Source organism: Strix aluco, chromosome 15 (genome assembly GCF_031877795.1).
Source record: "Strix aluco isolate bStrAlu1 chromosome 15, bStrAlu1.hap1, whole genome shotgun sequence".
In the NCBI taxonomy this organism is placed as follows: domain Eukaryota; kingdom Metazoa; phylum Chordata; class Aves; order Strigiformes; family Strigidae; genus Strix; species Strix aluco.
In genome coordinates this window covers 13,991,377-14,008,678 of record NC_133945.1, presented here as the reverse complement: position 1 = coordinate 14,008,678, position 17,302 = coordinate 13,991,377, and the positions used below count along the sequence as shown (strand labels likewise).

Genomic DNA, 17,302 nt, shown 5'->3' with positions numbered 1-17,302 from the left:
ACCTAACCCTAACCCTAATCCCCCGTTAACCCTAATCCCTAACCCTAACCCTAGACCTAACCCTTTAAACCTAACCATAACGCTAAACCTAACCCTATGCCCTTAACCGTAACCCCAACCCTAAACGCTAAGCCTAAACGCTAATCATAACTCCTAACACTAACCCTAACTCGTAACCCTAACCCTAACCCTACACCCCCTCTAAACCTAACCCCTAACCCTAACCCTAGACCTAACCCTTAAAACCTAACCATAACCCTAAACCTAACCCTACGCCCCTAGCCGTAACCCTAACCCTAAACGCTAACCATAAACACTAACCATAACTCCTAACACTAACCCTAACTCCTAACCCTAACCTTAACCCCCCCTTAACGTAATCCCTAACCCTAGACCTAACCCTTAAAACCTAACCATAACCCTAAACCTAATCCTATGCCCCTAACCGTAACCCTAACCCTAAACCCTAACCCTAAACGCTAACCATAACTCCTAACCCTAACCCTAACTCGTAACTATAACCCTAATCCTAACCCTAACGCCCCCTAAACCTAACCCCTAACCCTAACCCTAGACCTAACCCTTAAAACCCAACCATAACCCTAAACCTAACCCTATGCCCCTAACCGCAACCCTAACCCTAAACCCTAACCCTGAACGTTAACCATAACTCCTAACACTAACCCTAACTCCTAATCTTAACCCTAACCCTAACCCTAAACCTACCCCCTAACCCTAACCCTAGACCTAACCCTGAAAACCTAACCTCAACCCTAAACCTAACCCTATGCCCCTAACCATAACACTAACCCTAAACCCTAACCCTAAACGCTAACCATAACTCCTAACCCTAACCCTAAATCCTAAACCTAACCCTAACCCTAACCCCCCCTAAACCTAACCCCTAACCCTAACCCTAGACCTAACCCTTAAAACCTAACCATAACCCTAAACCTAACCCCATGCCCCTAACCGTAACCATCACACTAAACTCTAACCCTTAACGCTAACCATAACTCCTAACATTAACCCTATCTCCTAATCCTAACCCTAACCGTAACCCTAACTCCCCCTAAACTTAACCCCTAACCCTAGCGCTAGACCTAACCCTGAAAAACTAACCTCAACCCTAAACCTAACCCTATGCCCCTAACCATAACACTAACCCTAAACCCTAACCATAACACCTAACACTAACCCTAACTCCTAATCCTAACCCTAAACCTAACCCTATGCCCCTAACCGTAACCCTAACACTAAACCCTAACCCTAAACGCTAACCATAACTCCTAACCCTAACTCCTAACCCTAACCTTAACCTCCCCTTAACCCTAATCCCTAACCATAACCCTAGACCTAATCCTTAAAAACTAATCATAACCCTAAAACTAACCCCATGCCCCTAAACATAACCCTAACCCTAAACACTAACCCTAAACGCTAACCATAACTCCTAACCCTAACCCTAAATCCTAAACCTAACCCTAAACCTAACCCCCTCTAAACCTAACCCCTAACCCTAACCCTAGACCTAACCCTTAAAACCTAACCATAACCCTAAACCTAACCCTATGCCCCTAAAAGTAACCCTAACCCTAAACCTTAACCTTAAACGCTAACCATAACTCCTAACACTAACCCTAACTCCTAACCCTAACCCTAACCTTAACCCCCCTTAACCTTAATCCCTAACCCTAACCCTAGACTTAACCCTTAAATCCTAACCATAACCCTAAACCTAACCCTATGCCCCTAACCGTAACCCTAACCCTAAACCCTAACCCTAAACGCTAACCATAACTCCTAACCCTATCCCTAACCTTAACCCCCCGTTAACCCTAATCCCTAACCCTAACCCTAGACCTAACCCTTTAAACCTAACCATAACGCTAAACCTAACCCTATGCCCTTAACCGTAACCCCAACCCTAAACCCTAAACCTAAACGCTAACCATAACTCCTAACACTAACCCTAAGTCCTAACCCTATCCCTAACCTTAACCCCCCGTTAACCCTAATCCCTAACCCTAACCCTAGACCTAACCATTAAAACCTAACCATAACCCTAAACCTAAACCCATGCCCCTAACCATAACCATCACGCTAAACTCTAACCCTTAACGCTAACCATAACTCCTAACCCTAGCCCTAAGTCCTAACCCTATCCCTAACCTTAACCACCCGTTAACCCTAATCCCTAATCCTAACCCTAGACCTAACCCTTAAACCCTAACCATAACCCTAAATCTAACCATATGCCCCTAGCCATAACCCTAAACCCTAACCCTAAACGCTAACCATAACTCCTAACCCTAACCTTAACCCCCCTTAACCCTAATCCCTAACCCTAGACCTAACCCTTAAAACTTAACCATAACCCTAAACCTAACCCTATGCCCCTAGCCGTAACCGTAACCCTAAACCCTAACCCTATGCCCCTAACCATAACTCCTAACCCTAACCTTAACCCCCCGTTAACCCTAATCCCTAACCCTAACACTAGACCTAACCCTGAAAACCTAACCATAACCCTAAACCTAACCCCATGCCCCTAACCGTAACCATCACACTAAACTCTAACCCTTAACGTTAACCATAACTCCTAACACTAAGCCTAACTCCTAATCTTAACCCTAACCCTAACCCCCCCTAAACCTAACCCCTAACTCTAACCCTAGACCTAACCCTGAAAACCTAACCTCAACCCTAAACCTAACCCTATGCCCCTAACCATAACACTAACCCTAAACGCTAACCATAACTCCTAACCCTAACCCGTAACCCTAACCCCCCCTAAACCTAACCCCTAACCCTAACCCTAGACCTAACCCTTAAAACCTAACCATAACCCTAAACCTAACCCTATGCCCCTAGCCGTAACCCTAACCCTAAAGTCTAACCCTAAACGCTAACCATAACTCCTAACCCTAACCCTAAGTCCTAAACCTAACCCTAAACTTAACCCCCCCTTAACCCTAATCCCTAACCCTAACCCTAGACCTAACCCTTAAAACCTAACCATAACCCTAAACCCTAACCCTAAACGCTAACCATAACTCTTAACCCTAACTCCTAACCCTAACCCCCCCTTAACCCTAACCCATAACCTAACTCTAAATCTAACCCTTAAAATCAAACCATAACCCTAAACCTAACCCTATGCCCCTAACCGTAACCCTAACCCTAACCCTTCACGCTAACCATAACTCCTAATACTAACCCTAACTCCTAATCCTAACCCTAACCCAAACCCCCCCTAACCCTAACCCCAGACCTAACCCTGAAAACCTAACCTCAACCCTAAACCTAACCCTATGCCCCTAACCGTAACCCTAACCCTAAACCCTACCCTAAAAACTAACCATAACTCCTAACCCTAACCCTAGACCTAACCCTTAAAACCTAACCATAACCCTAAACCTAACCCTATGCCCCTAATCGTAACCCTAACCCTAAACGCTAACCATAACTCCTAACCCTAACCCCTAACCCTAACACCCCCTTAACCCTAACCTGTAATCTAACTCTAAATCTAACCCTTAAAATCAAACCATAACACTAAACCTAACCCTATGCCCCTAGCCGTAACCCTAACCCTAACCCTTAACGCTAATCATAACTCCTAATACTAACCCTAACTCCTAATCCTAACCCTAACCTTAACCCCCCCTAAACCTAACCCCTAACCCTAGACCTAACCCTGAAAACCTAACCATAACCCTAAACCTAACCCTATGCCCCTAGCCGTAACCCTAACCCTAAACCCTAACCCTAAATGCTAACCATAACTCCTAACCCTAACCCTAACTCCTAACCCTAAACTTAACCCCCCCTTAACCCTAATCCCTAACCCTAACCCTAGACCTAACCCTTAAAACCTAACCATAACCCTAAACCTAACCCTATGCCCCTAACCGTAACCCTAACCCTAAACCCTAACCCCAAACGCTAACCATAGCTCCTAACCCTAACCTTAAACCCCCCCTTAACCCTAATCCCTAACCCTAGACCTAACCCTTAAAACCTAACCATAACGCTCAACCTAACCCTATGCCCCTAACCGTAACCCTAACCCTAAACTCTAACCCTTAACACTAACCATAACTCCTAACACTAACCCTAACTCCTAATCCTAACCCTCCCTAACCCTAACCCCTAACCCTTAAACCCTAACCCAAACACTAAACCTAACCCTATGCCCCAAACCGTAACCGTAACCCTAAACCCTAACCCTAAACGCTAACCCTAACTCCTAACCCTAACTCCTAACCCTTAAACCCTATCCCTAACCTTATGCCCCTAACCCTAACTCCTGCTCGCTTCAGCAGGAGTTTTTCCATATTTAATAAAGCATGACCTACGCCATTTGGAACAGTGACGTGTCCATACATGCCATGCTGAAAATCTCACACAAATACTGTGAAATGAAGTCCCAGCTCTTCATTAAGCATCATAAAAAGCAGATTTTATGCAGCGACCTGAAGCTGGAGTCAGGGAAACAAGAACTGAATCCTTCTTAACCTCTGAGCAAGACAGCCACAAACCCCAACGTGCTCCATTTCAGAAGTCACCACACTACAGACAGTGCCAGCCGTGCTCTAGTCTCTCTCCTGGCTCTCCTCCCATACCCCTCTGCACAACTCCCAAGGTGTGGACTTCCTGCTCTCCCATGGCTTTGCCGCTTTGGTAGTCTCCTCCTAAAGAGCACATAAACCTGCCGATCGCAGTTTTGTGGCTGCAGGTAGCTTTTACTGAAAAAAGTTAACAACAAATTTAAATCTTGAGGCATAGACGCTTTGAAACAGCTGTTTATTAATACAGTGAAATATTAAGACAAAACCAACAACTTTTTATGGAAACAATAAAAGTGCAAATGTATTTTGATATTAAATAGGAAATGATTTTATAGACGTTTCATTAAAATGGGCTGACACTTTGAGCCTATAAACACTTTAAACACTTCTTTTAAAAAAAAAAGAACAATAGCAGCTGAACACTTTAGTTTAATCTTTGGTCTAATTATTAACCAGCAAAAAATAGTTGTACCAAGAATGTCCATTGCAAACAGACACTTAAAATTTACATTACTCTGCAGAGATTCAAAATCAAAAGAGGAATGTTTTCGAGATATTTAGTCAGGTAAGAAATAATGATGTCTTTGAGAAATACACAGCATTTTTCAATACAAAATAAAGCCAAATATATGCATTTTGGTACTGTGAATAAACTTATTCTCTTGCAGGTGACTCCTCTTCCTAATCAATGTTCAATAAAAACAATTTCATTTGCACAGAGTCTTTGCAGATAAAGAGAACCAAGAACCCACATTAGTGCTAAATAACAATTTCTTCTGTGTTTGTGTTTCAGTTTACACACAGAGAGAGGCAACCATGCGGAATCTATGATACATTATGACAGTTATGACCTTAACAAATACATATTCATAACCTTGTTTCATGTACAGTATCCATGGGTTGGGAGAAGAGGGAGAAGGCAAAAGGCCCACGGGATTACTCATGCAGATAAGGCCCTGTAATAGCTCCAGCACGCTGCAGGTACCAGTGCTGTCACATTTGTTGTGGAATAAGATGAATACCATAACAGAACCCAACTTTTATCAGCTCCTTTTGCCAACCGTATTCATGAATGCCTGCTTTATAGTAAGTAGATAAAGAAAATACAGTTAATATCTCAGTCATACAACAGAGCCACGAATTAGTCTAAGAGATTTTCTCAGACCTCCAACTGCATACACATTGCCTTACTGGCAGAAAGCCCCCCTCCTCAAGAAAGCTTGCCCAAGCCTCAGGTTAAAGCAAATGCATACATTTTCTCCCATCACCAGCCATCACAAACTCAAAAATGCCTTGCTGAACAAAAACTCACACTGAAGATCTGCCTACATGGCTAATAAACTGAGGGTTTGCCTCACTGTTCAGACCTGATGGATTCAACCACTTTGGAAACATTGTCAAAGCAAAATCCACTTAAATCTCTTTTCCCTACACTCCAAATCCACCTTGCTTTCAATAGTTCTCCTCCAATTTTATCCCCACGTCCTCTGGTTTGTTTGCAGTGTGTCTTCACTGAGAGTTTACCATCATTCTCACTCACTCCACAGCCCAACTTACATTTTCTAAACTATTTATATTGTCCACCATCTCTCCCTCTCATGCCTTTCCTGATACAACTGTCTTTTCCTGGTATTACTACACTTTAGCAAGAAAGTCCTTACCAAGTCTATTACAGAGTTCCATGTACTGCAGCAATACTAAATACACACCAGATATGCATCCCTTTTCAGAGAAAAGATCACTTTCCAGAGACAGTGATGCAAACAAACTGACAGCTGACTGAAGTGGTTATGATGCCAGAATTAACAGCTAAAGGGTTTTTATGTCATGAGCTCAGGCAGCCACAATACCCTGGGCCAGTCATCTAGTCCTTTGGGCAAAAGATTCAACAGCACTGATTGCAGAACTGCATCTTATTTCAAATACCAAGTAACACAAGTTGCAAAAATAGTACGCATCATGGTCTACTACCAAAAAGAAAATCAAAACACCAAGGTAGCTCACTTAGCCTTAAATACCATGTGCAAAGAACGTTTGATCAGTACTACCTATAAATACACTATCTGTATTTGTAGAAAGAAGCACAGTACTTCATATACAAAAATAACCCAACTTGCGGGTGTGACCTAGGCTGTAATTACCTGAAAATAAGACTGCAAGAGCAGTTAAAAAAATAGACAGGAGCAAACATCTGCCTAGGGAGTGTTTCCATTTAGAAAAATAGATTTTTATAAAGCTTCATAGATTTTGAAAATGTTTGTTTTGTGCTCTGATGCATAAAACTGTGAATAAAGCACACCGGTATCTCTATGTACATTATGGAGAGGAGGAGAATATTAGTAACTTCAAGTTATCCTGAAGCTTCCCAGAAGTTACGCTTGGTCAGTTATAATTCATTTCAGACTGATCATCTAGAGCACGGTATAGTGGGGTAATAAGGCACAAGCTCACCTTCCTGAGCACCAGCAATTCAGCAACATATTTTGGGTCTTAATGCATCATATACTTGAGCAAGTGACCCAATAAAGCAAGGATTTGAAATTCTGAATTTGCTGACAGCCTGGGACACGTCAGGTTCCCGTACACCAGGTACCTGCACCAGGAGCTAAGGACACCTGCAGCGCTGGCTGCGTTACAACTCACCAGGTTATTTCAGTGACTGGGACATAACCAGGCAAGAAGTGGAAATTATCTGGCTGATGTTTTTATTTAGAGGACACCAGAATCCACAGCATAAGACTCCACTGTACCATGAATCAGTGCTAAATAGTTTTGAAGTACCCTTAAATATTTCACTTCCTCCTCCCCACAATAAGATAACGATTTGCTATAGCACAGCTCAAGAAAATCCCATCAGGTTATTTGGTCAAAACACTGCCACAATCAGAAAACTGGTTAGGCAGTCATCCAGAAATCCCACCAAACTCCCACTGGAGAGCAGGAAGGCACAGCAGTCAGCTTACAGCACTGAGATTTGGACTGGTTTAGGGTTTGTTCCAAAAAATAATACAGAATTTTTAAATTTTGTTGTTGGTCCTTGAGGTAAAGCAAATTCTAAGAAAATAATACTTGAAGACAGAAAAAATTAGGAAAACTCAACAAGAACCCACAAACGAACCTCAGAGTATTTCCTTAAGAGAAGGTTTTCTTTGGGATGATTCAAACATCATTCCTTTAACAAAATACTAATGCCTCCTCCGCAGCAATATTTAGTGCAGCCAGTTATCCTAAAAAGAAGGCCTTTGTGAAAATAAAGTGCTATTTGTTTCCTTTTATCTGTATTTCAATCCTTCACTATAACCTTCACTTGAACACAGAAACATGCAACTAGATTCTTCATACTGTTACGGGAGAGGTTTCGCTTCTTCCGTCAATGTTACATGTTATACTTCTATTAAGCACAATGTATTTGATTACACAGGAAATTTAAAGCATGTCATTGAGCATTTCAGACTGTGATCCACACCCATACGCTAGTGCTCATCACATTTTAAGAGCATCTTGGTACATTTGAGGGGGTGGTGGTGTTTGCACTTACAGGATTTTTAAATCCCAAATGGATTTTGTATCATAAAAAGCAAATCTCAGAGAAAGGTCAGTTTTGCCACTAAGACAACAAGTTAACATGGATTTCCAGAATGTCAGTCTGAGCCTGTTAAAAGTTCGGTCTGCAAACAGTCGACTGAACACAATGCTTCTTGGCTAAGGCATTTCAATGAAGAAATCTCATGAACGTGAGATTAAGAAACAAAAACCACGATTTCATTAAGTTCTGGCCTCTGGTTCCCTAGTTTTCTCAGGTCAGGGCCAAAACCAGCGAACCGCATTTAAACGGGTCCCACCCTCCCCAGGCAGCCGTGGGCTCTCGATGGACCAGCAGGCTGGGAGGGTGCGTGGCCCCGGCAGGGTCCGTGGGCAGCCCCAGCTCACCCGGCCCCCAGCTCACTCTCCTGGTGGCTCCTGCCTGGCCTCGGTGACGTGCCGGCACAGCGTGGGCACCGGTCGCAAGTACCGGGGACTGCTGTACATCCTGATGACGTGCGGGGCCTGGATCCAGGTGTTGATCAGCTGGAAGGCGGCCAGGTCCAGCGTGGGCCCGTCAAAGGCAGCCAGCAAGTTCACGGGGGTGGCTTCCTTGAGGAAGCGGGGCAGTGCCACAGCCTCGGGGAGGCTGGCATTGCCCAGGAAGAAATGCATCAGCACCTGCTTGCGCAGGCAGTCCCTGAGGTACAGCACCAGGTCCTCCAGCCGCTCCACCAGGAACCGCTCGTCCCAGGCCTCCAAGGGCCCCTGCAGCAGCAGAGAGAAGAGGGCCGTCTTCAGCACGTAGGAGGAGAGCACCCGGCCCCACTGGGAGCAGAAGGGCTCCTCCAGGCCCTGCCCGCGGAGGTCCCGCAAGCCCTTGAGGATCTGCAGGCACTTGAGGTGGCAGGAGGAGGCCGGGGCCTGCTCCTTCAGCCAGCTCAGCAGCCGCTGCTCCTGTCGCGAGGCGTTGAGGCCCCAGAGGGCCTCGGGGGCCGGGGGGGCCCGCGGGCCCTCGGGCAGCAGGGCCGTGAGGTAGAGCGCGTCGCCGAGAGGGATGGCGGGGATGAGGCGCACAGCCATGGAGATGTGGCAGCAGACGTAGTCGGAGCAGGGCAGGATGTGCAGCGTGGGCGGGCGGCCCGGGCAGGCCGAGAGGCTGACACGGCAGCGTTCCTGCAGCCGGTACCGCACGGCGCCCAGGCACCGCTGCAGGTGGCCCTGGAACCAGCGCAGCACCAGCCCCGAGGAGAGGTGGCTGCGGCCCTGCAGCTCCACGCAGAAGCCCTCAGCGAAGGGCCGGTAGCGGCGCGGCCAGCCGGCCCTGGCCCGCAGGCCGCAGACGAAGGCGCCGCGTGGCCCCAGCCCCTCGGCGCAGCGGGGCTGGGGCTCCAGGTGGGGCGGCAGCCGCAGGGGCACCAGGATGTCGAAGCAGTCGGGGCTGCGCACCTTGTGCTGCTCGTAGGCGCTGCCGATGCGCACGAAGTCCCCGCGCAGGCTGAGGGCCAGCGGGCCGGGCTGCAGCCCCTGCGCCTTGGCGGCGCGCACCAGCTCGGCCACGACGCGCCCGACGTGCGCCTTGCTGTGGCCCAGCACGTGGGGCGAGAGCCGCAGCTGCCGCGCGTAGAAGCTCTCCAGAGCGCCACGCCGCGACCCCGCCGCCGCCGCCGCCCGGATCCCGCCAGGCCTCGGGCCGCCGCCCGCCGCGCCGCAGCAGCGGGCCAGCAGGCAGCCCAGCAGCAGCAGCGCCGAGCCCTTGAGCAGCGGGACGGAGCCCGCCTCGGCCGCGCCCTCCCCGGCCGCGCCCCCCCGCAGGGCCTGGTAGAGGCAGAGCAGCGCGGTGCAGAGCGCGGTCGCCAGCGGCCAGAAGACCCGCAGGTTGAGAGCGTAGACGGGCACGGCGCGGCGGGGGGTCGGGCCACGGGGGTGGCCGCCGCCCGGCCCCGCGGGCGGGGAGCGCCCGCCCCCGCCGCCCCCCTCCTCCGCCCCGGCCGCCCCCAGCGCGGGCCGCGCCGCTGCCTCCCCCCGCCGCCGCCCCCGCCTCGCCCCGCCGCTGCCGACACGGCGGTCGCCGCGCACCCCCCTGCCTGCCGCCGCCGCTCCGCTGCGAGGCTTCCTCTTCCGAGGGAAGCGGCGGCGCGTCAGCCGCCGAGTGAGCTCAGAGGAAATGCCACGGGCGGCGGGCCCGGCAGCGGCGTGAGGGCCGGGGGCGTTGTCCGCCGGGGGCCGGCCGGCCGGGCCGGGGCCGCCCGCGGGGCGGGGAGCGGCGCCGCCCGCTCCTTCCCGCCGCGCTGAGGGAGCCGAGGCTCGAGGCGCCTCAGGGCCCAGCCGCGCCCGTCAGCCCCGCGCCCCCCAGGGCCCGGCCGGCTCCTTCCCCGGGGGCAGAGCCCCTCCACCCCTCGCACGGCGGCGGCCTGGGCTGGCCCCAAAAGCGGAGCGTGAGCACCAACCACACCGCCCCGTGCCCCCCCTCACCGCAACAGGACACTGCAGGGGTTTTTCGCTGTAAAACCGCGTGTTTCTGTACCTTCACACCAGGGGGACGCCTGTGTCGGTGGGGAGTGCCGTGCTGCCATATCACAAGCTCCACGTTGCACAGTTTTCCTCAAATAAGTGTTACGGGTCTGTCCCGCTGCGGGGAGTCTCTCCCCTTCACAGCTCTGCCGAAGGGTCTCGGTGCCAAAGGCCCAGCAAAGTCAGCGCCATGTGGATGGTCCACTGCTGTACGAACACTGCCTGTAATCAAACCATCCAAAAGTCTGGGGTTTTTCTCCCTTGTGCCCAAATTGTTCAGACACTGACAAACTAGAAGGGAGAAGTGTTACAGAGGCTTCCAAATGAGCAACCCACCACCAATTTAAAAAAAAAAATACATTTATTTTTTAATAAAACAACCAACCAGCTCTCCGTAAGTTACAGATTCAAATGTCCGCAAGAGGAGAACAGAATAACTTTCTGGGGTTTAACAACAACCCAAAACACTTTACAAAGCCCCACTCCCCCAGGGTTTATAGCAACCCCAAACGCAAGCTTCACTTCCTGGGGTTTAATGGGAACCCTAAACGTAAAACAAAGCCTCACACCCTAGGGGTTTAATGGCAACCCCAAACACAAACAAAAATTCACTACCTAGGGTTTAACGACAACCCAAAATGCTCTATCACTCACCTGAGAAGTGAGGGCTCTCAACCTCGAGGACCTGTTCAGGGCAGCGTCCCGACCCAAGGCACCTTGAGGAGTTTCCTTGGGCAGCGTCCTGAACCCAAGGGGAGAGTCCTCGACTGCAGCCGCTGCTCCAGGGGGCTGAGCTCAAAATGGCTGCCTGAGGGGAGGAGCTCAAAATGGCTCCCCCAGGGGACTCCATTTATACCCAGGCCGAATCTGACCTGTAGTCAATAGCGGCTCTCATTGGTCAAAGGTCTCAACTACTGCAAGACCTTGAAAACAAAGACAGCCAGAAGCTGCCACACTTCAGCAGCCAAGAAGCTCTGCTTTCACTGGGCAAATGCACCTGCCACAAGAAGTTACTCATTTTTTGCACAGGGACTTTTGGCCTCATCTGTTCTACAAAAGCCAATATCATATCAGGCCCGCCATTGTTAACTGCAACTGTCACAACAGTTCTGCCCACAGCATCACCCTCGGCATGAACCAAATGGAAGAACTGAGGATCCATCAGAAATACACACACAGGGCTACCTCAGGCATCATCCCAAGCCCACGAACAGCAGAGCCAAACATTCAGGTGAGAAAAGAGCCACAAAAATGACACTGCACATGCAAAGCCTCCAGGCACTGCTGGAGAGTTGAGCAGCCACATTAAACCCCATAGAAATCACCAGGACTTGTCTGTCACTAAGACTTCTTCACCCAAACTGCTTCTTCAGGGCGTTGCAGATCTGAAGAGATCTTTAGGACCTGCATTTCCTCATATCTCATATGATGTGTCCATGATGGGTCATACTATCCTGGCTATATCCAAGTTGTATTTCTGGACGTGTCTTTGTTTACAAACTAGCTTTAGCTTGAAGAGTCCTCTACAGTGGTGATGTTGATTAAACATAAAAAATGAGCATATCAAGCTCCTGCTGCTGCAAGTCTCTGGATATTCCAATTACCTGAAAATGTGGCAGCATTTCAAATTGAGAGAAAAGGAAAATTGTGCCACATAGTGCCACACAGATCCAGTCATCAAGGTGGTTTGTTATTTTTCCTGTTCAGGACAAGACTTCTTTATATAGCATTTGTCCATCACTGTGTTTCTTGACCATAGGGCTGGATTGTGTATTGCTCTTGTTTTCTTTCTGGAATTCATTCCCCCTGCATTCTGCACAGATACTTAAGATCATTTTTAAACAGGTATTTTGCTGAAAGTATGTTGGCTCTGTCTCAGATGTTGATGGGGACAGGATCATAATCCTCAACTTCTGTTTGTTTATTAAATGTTTATTGAGTTTTGAAGCTGTTTGCTGAAGTTTAAGGAGCATCTATGCAAGACTTCTCTTGGGGTTTAATTTCAGGTGACTGAGTTATTACTGCATGACTGCAACTTGCTGCATGTGTACAGTGTCGTGGGTGGCCCCATGAAAGTGAAGGAGCAGTGTTTGAATACAAGAGACTGAACCCAGCAAGCTGAAAATGCTGTAACAAGGAATGGGTCAGAGAACCAAGTGCAAGAGAAAGGCCGTACAAATGATTGGTCATGTAATTTGTTTTTACATGAAACAAAACATGACTTCAAGTACATAAAAATCATACTTCACAGAAAGAAGCTTATGTTTTGTAGCCAAGATGCTGCACTCAAAGTCAAACTAGGTAGCCAAGGTCAAACAGCCTGAATTAATTCACGGGCAACCAAACCAGGGTGAGTCAAGAGTACACTTGAGAGCTACAGAGAAATGTCCTAACCACGCCAACACTGACTCTTGGAGTTATTCATCAGAAGTGTTGGTTGGGTTTGTTGGGTTTTTTTAAATTAAAAATAAAGCAGATATAGATATAAAATTGTCTATGGTTTCTTACCTTTACCAGATCTCAACCAGCACAATATTCCATGCCGCACAACTAAGAGCATGTTTTCTGACAGCTGTGGGACAGCTAAAGCGACAACCTTGCAACTCATAAATGTTATTCCACAACAGCCATATCTTTGAAAACAACCAAGAAGCAAAAAGCATCTTTCTTCTCTGCTCCTTGTTTCATGTTTTCCTGTATTTCTCCACAAAGCCAGATAAGAGGACAAAAACATTCGATTGTTCTGCTTATTGCCTGTGACCCATCACTTCAAACACTTTGTTCTGCACACCCCAAAACCCAAAAATGTTTAAAAACACAGTTGTAATGATATGAAATCAATACTTCAAGGTGTTTTATTGAAAAATACTGTTGAACTCTATGAACCCATTGGCCCATACGTTTGATTTTTACTAGCCTGTGCTTTTTTACACCCTCAAGCCCAGCATGTTTCACATGCCTTCAGGTCTTGTTACAGACATACCGACTTTTCAAGACAGCCTGCGCTCTTTTCATGCAAGGTTGATTTGATTAGCTGCACGTCCACGCTCAGGAGACAGACAGCTACATCTGCAGGAGCTGGCACGGCCCTTTGTGCCTGTCAGGCAGCTGCTGCCCACGAGGTGACCTAGAGCTTAGCAGCACAGCAATCATCACTGTGGGACCTGTGTACAGGGGCTTGGCTGCAGTCTCCCAGCCAGCCGTGGGCCCCACAGACCGGAGAAAATGCAGATGTCACCCCAGCCAGTGGGACAAGCCCAGGGGCCAGCTGGCAGAAAGCGTGCGACCAGCCACACCAGATCCGCCAGTGCAAACACCAGCTCAGCACATGCTTGTACCCACGCCAGATGGTTCTGGTGCAGGCTCACTCAAGCTGCAGAATAACAGGTTGTACACTAATAAGCGTGACCTCAAAATCATAACCAGAGTGAATCCACAACACTGATTTTTACTACCACTGTTTAAATTATCAGCTAGTCTTTTCTCACCTCCTCAGCCAGTGGCAAGACGAGAGCTGTAGTGCCTGGGGCTGATAAAAGATGGCCAACAGCCAATTTTCCAGGACCTTGGCTGCTTCACGACTCCCTGCACGCAGGCTGGGTCTCTGAGCAAAATCCTAAATACGTCAGAGGTGGGAGACTTCACAGAGGGCTCAGCTCTACTATCTGGACCTTACTTGAAAAGAGCCAATTTAAAAGCCACTCCATCTACCTGCTTGCACAAGCTAAGGGCATTTGATGGCTGCTGTACCAGAATTGACGCAGTCATAAACACAAAACTGCTTTCAGTTACCAAATAGCAGCAAGCAACTTTCCTCATTGTCCGTGGTTTCAGTCCTACTGAAATTATGTGGCAGGACCTGTATTTACTTTGCAGTGGATACAATTTATCCACATTATCACAGCTTATCCCTAGCCTGCATTTTACAACCCCTCGCAGAAGAAACAAACTGTGTTATCTTGTCTGGAGTACTTTGCTCCTCTTGTTGCTTCTAGTAGCAAGAATATGTTGAACTTGAGAACAAGTCTCAGTGATGCAACTCACCTCTCCTGCATGATCTTCCACCACTTCCCAGGAGCTGGACCACATGCAATACATTTACTTCTGTGGTGGCTGTCAGATTTGTTTTCTTCTTTCTGTCATTTGTTTGAAATAAAATATGTATAAACTCCGCTGATAGTTATAATACTGATGCTCCTCATATTTTGCTTAGGCAGTGTTTTTGTTCCTGTGTAAAAGTAAAAAAAAAAAAAAAAAATTAAGAGGTTTTTAATAGCAATTGCATGCTCCAGAAAAATAATAGGTGTACACTAATAACCCTGACCTCAAAACCAGGACCAGAGAGAATTCACAACATCAATTTTTACTACCATTGTTTAAATTACCCATTGTTTAAATAGATGTTATCTAAACACTTGCTTCAGAATGTCCCATATCCAGGATATCCTGTTGACTAAATAAGGAATAATGTTATACTTATTCACATACAAGTTTGACCTAAAAATAGATATCCCAGTATATACGATCTGCATGACCTCTCTGGAGGAGATTTGCAGAGGCAAAAGGAAGTTTTTGGTATATAGTATTCATTAAAGTTTCTCCACAGTTAGCAGTATTTCATATATCTGTGTAACTGATCCATGCTACAGCATGCCAGACACTGTCTGAGACGTAGGAAGAGCCATCTGCACCAGCGAGCTCACCATCTGAATAGGTAGAAGAAAGTGGCAGAAAGACAGAAGGCACAGACAGGTGATGACATTTGTGGGGTGTTTTCACAATGTGCCTGAGACACAAGCCTCGGGCTTCCTACCAGCTATCCCAGGTCAGCATCTGCCCCAGTGAACCAAAGCTGCATGCGGTCTATTGCAAGTGCAGGAGGAAATATATGGGGATCCCTTCCTGCACCAGTGACGTACAGCTGCTCTTCCCCAGTGAGTGGGTCATACTTCCCACTTAATGTAATGTACTATTAAACAGACTATAGCAGAAAAGTACAATAATTGATTGCAAAAAAATACAAGTCTGAAAGATTGGTCACTTGACTTCATGCCCCAATCATTACTCTTCTAAGTATTTCCTCTGAAACAAAGCTGCTAGCACATCTCCTCCCCCAACCCACTGGGTGGTCCTGTGAGGGAGATGCTGTGAACAAAATAAACACCCTTCACCTGCCATTCCTCTGACTTCCAGGTTTTACAGGATACTGTTCATTACAACACAAACCAACATGATTGGGCAGAAATTAATCCATTTTGTATTGTGGGCTAATGAATCTCTGCCAGTCACAGCAGCAGGGTGACCAAGTCCCCATTCAGGGATGGGAAAACTGGAGAGGGTGTCTTGCTACCACAAACAGCTGAGGAGACTCAGCAACCCAGGACTGAGGAGAGCCAGACCTCCAGAGCACATGTGTGGACAAGGAGGAGTTTGGGGGTAGGGGTGTTACTGCACATTCTCTCTTAAAATGTTTTCTATGTAATAAGTGGGATGTTCCTGCCACCTCTACCAGTCTATTTGCACACTAGCTATCAGCAGGGTGTAGCACTTTTTAATCAGAGAGCCTGCAAGCAGTCCTGGCTGCTATAAACCACATATAGCCCAATACAGGATTTCCTTGCTGTAGAAGGATGGCTTCCTGACTCACACAACAATCTCTTGCCCAAGCCTGTCCATATCACAGACAGAAATACCCTGGCTCTACACTGGTGAACAATACCAGCATCAGCTGGCTCATCTCCAGCTTGTCCTATATTGTTTGAAAACCCTCAAGGACTTTTTTTTCATGGAAACTTGTGTGAGCAGGGCACTGATACCCATTACACTGGCATTCAGGAAGCCATGCCTATATGTTTACAGCTAAGCAATGAAACAGAAACAAAAAACCCCAGCCTATCTCCATTAGCATCTGCTGGCACACTGAATTCTGTCTGACAAGCTGCGAGCATGGGTGACTGCCGTCACGTGTCCTCCAGAAAGCTGAAGTGGCTGGTATTGTGAAGAAAGCCAACTACAGCATCATGGAAAGGAAACATCTTTCAGCAAGGGGAATGCAAGCACACAACCATCATACGGAAGGGGAATCAGCAGTAACTGTGAATGGAAATGTTTCTTACGTTGAAAATGGAAACATAAAAACTCTCCAGGTCAGGATCATAAGTCTTGCACTTGCTCTTTAAGTTCAGTATTTGATGAGCTCCACATATGAATGACAACAGCCAGGCTGGTGTACCTAAAGGCTCCAGCCAACAAGCCCTGCTAACTCTCCTAGGGCAGCAGAGGAGGTTAACATGCTGTGCTGATCCTCCAGCACCCTGCCAAAAATCAACCCTGTGGCCGTGCCTTAGCTCAGGTGGCAGGACAAGGCCCTGGCACATCACCCTCCCCATCCAGGTCCGTCCCCCAGCTGCAGGAGCCTGCTCAGATCTTTTCCCACCACCCCCAGGGCTCAGCAGAGCTTGTGGGCCTGAGGACCCCCAAGATAGAGCCAGGTAACCCCCAGGTTTAAAAAGCATCAGGTAGAGCCAAACCTTGCACATGCTTGTGTTAAACTAGTCTAACAAAAACCAGTTTAATACCAATCTAATTAAACCTGGACTTGTGTGTGTTCAAATGTAAATTTAGTCACTGACTGAAATGGTTTAGCTTAATTAATGGTAAGTCACTTAAACATGTATTTACACCAAAACTTG

The 17,302-nt window shown here is 47.6% G+C and overlaps 1 protein-coding gene across 1 annotated transcript; it reads right to left on the bottom strand.

Annotated features, from left to right (window-relative positions):
• Positions 1 to 4,792: 4,792 nt before the first annotated feature.
• On the bottom strand, positions 4,793 to 10,802 carry ITPRIPL2 (ITPRIP like 2). Its single transcript, XM_074840383.1, has 3 exons — positions 10,753 to 10,802; positions 10,572 to 10,642; positions 4,793 to 10,387 (listed from the first exon to the last, which is right to left on the bottom strand). Exons 1-3 carry the CDS (start codon positions 10,800 to 10,802, stop codon positions 8,517 to 8,519), a joined length of 1,992 nt encoding a protein of 663 aa, XP_074696484.1. The 3' UTR covers positions 4,793 to 8,516.
• Positions 10,803 to 17,302: the final 6,500 nt, after the last annotated feature.